Genomic DNA, 5548 nt, shown 5'->3' on the forward strand with positions numbered 1-5548 from the left:
ACTGCTGGCCTGCAAGCATACATCAGTAGCCTATTCAATACTTTCTTGCTTCACATTGTACTGTAGGCTATACTGTATATATTGAGAAATGAAAACACATTCTGACCCTACACCGGTAAGCATGTTATTCCACTTATGTTATTCCACTTTTTTATCACACTATAAATACCCACGCTTGTGGTATTGGTCAGATGATAGAAGAAAGAAAACAATGAATTAGTATGATCTGCAATGAATACACCCAAATGAATACAGTTATCTGAACTGCTTCAGGCTCCACCGAATCTGGAAATCCAATAAACATAGTCAAGGTGCTTTTACACCAAAGGCGTCAATCAAGCTGAAGCTCTGTCAATGAACACAACTTATCCTTAAGCACTAAGTACTGTAACTGCACTATTTCATGATTAATCAAGTTCTATGTATTTTGCAGAAAAAAATAAAAATGGAAATATGTTATACTGTCTACATTGACAGACAATGTTCAGAGGGTGTGTATTAGAACAGAGATTTTCTTTCATGTTGACCAATCAGGCCAATCATTTTCAAATACAATTTCTGCATATCACTGAAAAAAAAAAGTAAAACAATAACACAACTTTAATATGGTATGTATATATAGTCGGCAGGATCACAAATGCACACCTTCCAACCAAAGTTGTTAAATTAGATATGTTGGGTAATGCAAATCATATTGCTGGTGTGATACTAGTAGCAGTGGGCAGTGGAACACTTCATGTACTTATATACCACACTCACCATTCATAAAGTTTCCCTCTACTACAAAAAAGTGATTTAATCCCTCTCTCTCTCTCCACACACACGGCATGGCATGCCTTGTAATGTTTGTATACAGAGTTGTAAAGAGAGCCTTCCCTCCTTTGTGTGTGATTGGCTGCGGTAGAGGGGGTTGTTGGGATAGCCCTCTGGCAGCCATCTTTCAATTGTGTTTGCAGCCAAAGCCGATAGTCTTGCTTAGAGAGCTTTCAGGAAGGTAAGTTTAATTTTTAAAAAAAAAATAATAATAAAACTGCTTAAAGGTGGATGTTAAACCCACACATACGGTAGTGGAAGGCTTGCTGGTGCTGTTTTCTGAGGAAAACCTGCCGTTGGGCGAACTTTTAACTCACCATTTGGAGAGGAAAGATTGCAAATTATGGGTTTCTGTCTTCTCTTCCTCATTGCAAGGATCATATTTGTTTCTGTTTTCAAAACCGACCTTGTATTTGTCGATGATTTTCTGTAAAAATATTACATCAGGTGAATCCAAAGTGACGTAAAAGGTAACCCGAGATGTTTATCTCTACGTTTATATATGTTTAGTGGTTTTTAAAATGTAATGAGTATAGAAAACTGGATGTGAAACATCAGTGTTCTGTGGTTTAATTTTCGCTTCCCGTCAGTTGTTGCGAGCCCTTCACCATCTTGTCTCTAGTCTTCTCTGCTCATCGACCATGTTATAAAAGCCATTTAAAAAAAATAAAATAAAAAATACCGTTTTAAAAAAAATACCGCAGCTGCTTCGGTTTCACTTGTAAAAAGTAGTACAATTTTTAAAAGTTTCCGCGCGTGGCATAAAATTATGTATTTTGGATAGTATAAATGTTTCTTTATCTGCTGCATTGTTTCCTTAGTAATTTTTTTTTTCGTTTTGGTTACCAGTGCGAGGCGCTTTGGAGCAAAATGGAATCAAGTGGGAGAAAAGAGGGAAGATCAAAATGATCAGAACCAAAGTTATTTTTCAGTTATATTAAGTACTGCATTATTTTTCATATTCAGAATTAAATGTAATTTTGTATTATGACAACCCATGATTTACACACAGATGGCGTTGTTTGGAGCAAAATAGGATTACAATTAGAAGGCAATAGGTTTGTACATAGAAACGGCGTTTCAAATTTAAAAGTTTTTTTTTTGTTGTTTAATATATTTGGGGCTGGTTTGGGAGTTCGGTGCATTTCTAAATAGCAGTGATGTAGATTTTATTTGTTTATTTATTTTTTACTTTTGGGGGAGGGGCGCTGTGGTTGTCTCACTAAAGTTTGTGGAGGTGGAAAGTAGTTATATCGTCTTCTCTGTTGTATCCCACTGAATCCCGCACTTCGTCATTGGTAGGGCCCTACCAAATTCAGTCTACATTTTCGTAAATTTAATGTTCATAACATTTTAAAAATATTAAATGTCACTGTTTCGGCAATTTTAAATCTTACATTTCACGGTGGTGTAACACAGTATTAACATGTAGTCAAAAACGGCGAAATAAACATTAAACGCTTAAAGTTAACAAAAGCATGTGACTAACAAAGTAGAAACGCTAAAAGAAAATTAAACTGAAATCCAGAGGATCGCTCTATGCTTGTTGCGTTTCTGTTAAACAAAGTAGTTAAAAAATAACTACTAAAAAATAAAGGCGAAGTCTCTGAAATTACTCATACTACTACTTAATATATATTTGCATTGCAAATTATTTTACATGATCCGTGGAGGTAATGATTGTAGCACTTCATGATTTATTTTGGACACTTATTTTAAAATATAGGTCTAATTTGATTCGCCCGGCGGTACTACCAGTTGTGATCGTAGGTCATACTAAACCCGCCCGGATGCCCGTTTCTACCAATCAGTGAGTAGAGCGCAGATATTGGCTGTTATGAAGTGTCAATCAATAAATTCTGTCCACTTCATGATGAACTTTATTTTTTAAATTGAAATAAGCTAACAATCGTATCAAGAACCTGTAACGGTACATATAACTTCATTGGATTTTAGTGCAGGGTAAAAGTACACAACAGACCGGATTTCATGGTCTGTGTCACGTTTTTTCACTGCCGTGAAATATTGGTATTAAAGTACGTGCACTTATACCGCCGTTATAGGACACTTACAAAACAGAATACGTTTCCTTTGTCGCGTGGAGATTGCCTCTTCTCTTTTTGTAATGCATGTGGTGTGTTTTAGTATTTCTTTGGTGTTATATAAAAATGAAGCCATGCATTTAATTTGTTTCATAAAATTGATTTGCAATAGGTAATCATTGAATTTATGTATTTTTTTGCAAATGCATCTGTTTCAGCAGTGTTTATGCATTCCCGATCCGATTATAAAACTGTGTAAATTGTCATTTTTCATAATTTTTTTTTTGAATCCCACTAAACACATTTCATTCTTTCAGATGTTGTTTTGTATAATAACAAGGTTTCCACTTTTATTTTTCAAAGGTCTTCCAAGAGAGAAGAGTGAAGGAAAATGGCCCGTACAAAGCAAACTGCACGTAAATCTACTGGTGGAAAGGCGCCCAGGAAGCAGCTGGCAACCAAAGCTGCCCGCAAAAGCGCCCCTTCTACTGGAGGAGTCAAGAAACCTCATCGTTACAGGTTTGTAGGCAGCACTGCCATGTAGAAATCCACTCCTGGCTTTCCAGCCAGCCAGATGTTTTAGTGACATAATCCAGTTATTGAGTGGTTTAAAGCAAACCCTGGAATGGAGTTTGTAGTAGTACATGTGTGCCTGTACAATAACTATGCATGAAGCAAGTGTGTCAATACTTTGTAATAGTACAAAGCCTTACACCAGTTTAAACAGTTCCAGTTCAGAGCATATCAACAATAAGCAATACAAAATTTGTTCTGTATATTTAGATGCTTATTTGATTGTTAAATTAATGCAAGAGTCTGTCAGCCAATGATGCAACGTTTTCTAACTAGAAGACTGCCAGCTAGCAGTTTAGTCTACAAACTATGCTGAACATGATAGTTGTCGTTTCTAACACATTACCCTGTTTTGTTTTTAATTAGGCCAGGTACTGTGGCTCTTCGTGAAATCCGGCGTTACCAGAAGTCGACTGAGCTTCTGATCCGCAAACTGCCCTTCCAGCGTCTGGTTCGTGAGATTGCTCAGGACTTCAAAACTGATCTGCGTTTCCAGAGCGCTGCTATTGGTGCTTTGCAGGTGAGCAGCACAGTGCTGGGTTTGCTGTTGGGGTAACCAGTCATTTGATAAGGGGGGGTGCTCACTTTCACCATAAAGTGACCAATTGCTACTCATGGATTCAGCTGATCTATATATTGTACATCAATGGAAAACTAAGCAGTAAATCTCAGCAGGTCTATGGGTGGTTCTTATGATTACAGGGCTGACACCACCATCATACAGTAGAGTGATAATTATTGCATGTAATCTAGTGTGATCTTGAAGGGACTGTCTTACAAGCAATCGTTTGGGGTAATCTGCCTTGATGGCCTTTAGTGGGAGCAACAGGTTTATGAAAGTTTAGACTTGTTCTTCCTTCTCTCAAGAAACAATTTCTTATCAGACCCAAGAATATTCTGAATTTGAGAAATGTAAAATGAATGTTTTGTTTCTCAAACATTTAAATGTTAAGCCTTTATCTGAAAGTCCACCATAAAAATGAGTTGTAATCTTAATATCTGACCAGCATTTTTTTCTTTATCCTTTGTAGGAGGCAAGTGAGGCATACCTGGTTGGCCTGTTTGAAGACACTAATCTGTGTGCTATTCACGCCAAACGTGTCACAATCATGCCAAAAGACATCCAGCTAGCACGTCGTATCCGTGGTGAGCGTGCTTAAGCTCCTACCATCACATGAAATCTTCTCACTCAACAAAACACACATCTATTCTTTCTGTTACTTGGTAGTATTAATGTTAGATTTATTTCCATCGGGAGATTTAAAGTGGTATTGGGGAAAAAATGGAAAGAGTTGGGGTGGTACTGGTAATTGGCTTTTATTTCCATTTTCATTTGTGTGTGAATTTAATGTGGAATATACAATCAAGCATTACAAGTTTGGCAAAATATATGTATGTCAACAAGTAATAGTGTCAAGAATTGAACTTTTTAAAAAAAACATTTTAAAACAGCCAGGTGCATTTTCTGGATTATACCAGCATCGGGGATTTTTTTTTTTAATACAGCTACAAAATTTCTTATCTGTAACAATGGAATGGTGTTTGTAACATTTTTATCATGCGAGTAGATTCCATCCATTCACTATACCTTTTCTAACAAAGTTGTACTACACACAAATATGTTTTAAGTGTTGTCTGTCTGTGCTGTTCCTGTAAGTTTGCTATTAAAATGCATTAAACCTTAAACTCTTGTCATTCTCAAAGGGACAGTATTTATTTAATACCAGCATTTGCAGTATGTGTGACTGACTTAATTTATATTATGCTGTAAAGCAAGGGTGCCCAAAGCGCAGCCCGACAACCCCTTTAATGCAGCTAGCAGTCTCTCCAATTTAACCTTATATGTGGCCCACAATGAACGGAGCAGCTGCCAAGCATTTGATTTAGAGTAGCCTTTAAAGCAGAGGTGTCCAAAGCAGTTTGTTGATATTAAGCAGCAGGCAGGAGAGCAGGATTACGTAGGAACTTGTATAATAGTATAGGCACATATTTTTGCATGTAGTATGCATGAACACTAATGACAGACTGATGCAACGGTCTACGTACATGTCAGATTGTGAACTCAGCTACGCAAGCAATGGTGGGGGGGGGGGGGGGGTATTTCCCACCTTACAGGCACC

The 5548-nt window shown here is 37.1% G+C and overlaps 1 protein-coding gene across 1 annotated transcript; it reads left to right on the forward strand.

Annotated features, from left to right (window-relative positions):
* The first annotated feature begins 871 nt into the window (after positions 1-871).
* Positions 872-5114, forward strand: LOC117410511 (histone H3.3A). Its single transcript, XM_034017107.3, has 4 exons — positions 872-994; positions 3219-3374; positions 3795-3948; positions 4460-5114. The coding sequence occupies exons 2-4, from the start codon at positions 3247-3249 to the stop codon at positions 4586-4588; spliced, it is 411 nt and encodes a 136-aa protein (XP_033872998.1). The 5' UTR covers positions 872-994; positions 3219-3246; the 3' UTR covers positions 4589-5114.
* The last annotated feature ends 434 nt before the right edge of the window (positions 5115-5548 follow it).

Source organism: Acipenser ruthenus, chromosome 6 (assembly GCF_902713425.1).
Source record: "Acipenser ruthenus chromosome 6, fAciRut3.2 maternal haplotype, whole genome shotgun sequence".
Classification (NCBI taxonomy): domain Eukaryota; kingdom Metazoa; phylum Chordata; class Actinopteri; order Acipenseriformes; family Acipenseridae; genus Acipenser; species Acipenser ruthenus.

Bases quoted from the DNA above. Each gene is read 5' to 3' on its own strand.
- LOC117410511 (XM_034017107.3), top strand. From the start codon at position 3,247: ATGGCCCGTACAAAGCAAACTGCACGTAAATCTACTGGTGGAAAGGCG. The intron at 3,375-3,794 runs GTTTGTAGGCAG...GTTTTTAATTAG, and splicing joins AAGAAACCTCATCGTTACAG to GCCAGGTACTGTGGCTCTTC. The intron at 3,949-4,459 runs GTGAGCAGCACA...TATCCTTTGTAG, and splicing joins CTGCTATTGGTGCTTTGCAG to GAGGCAAGTGAGGCATACCT.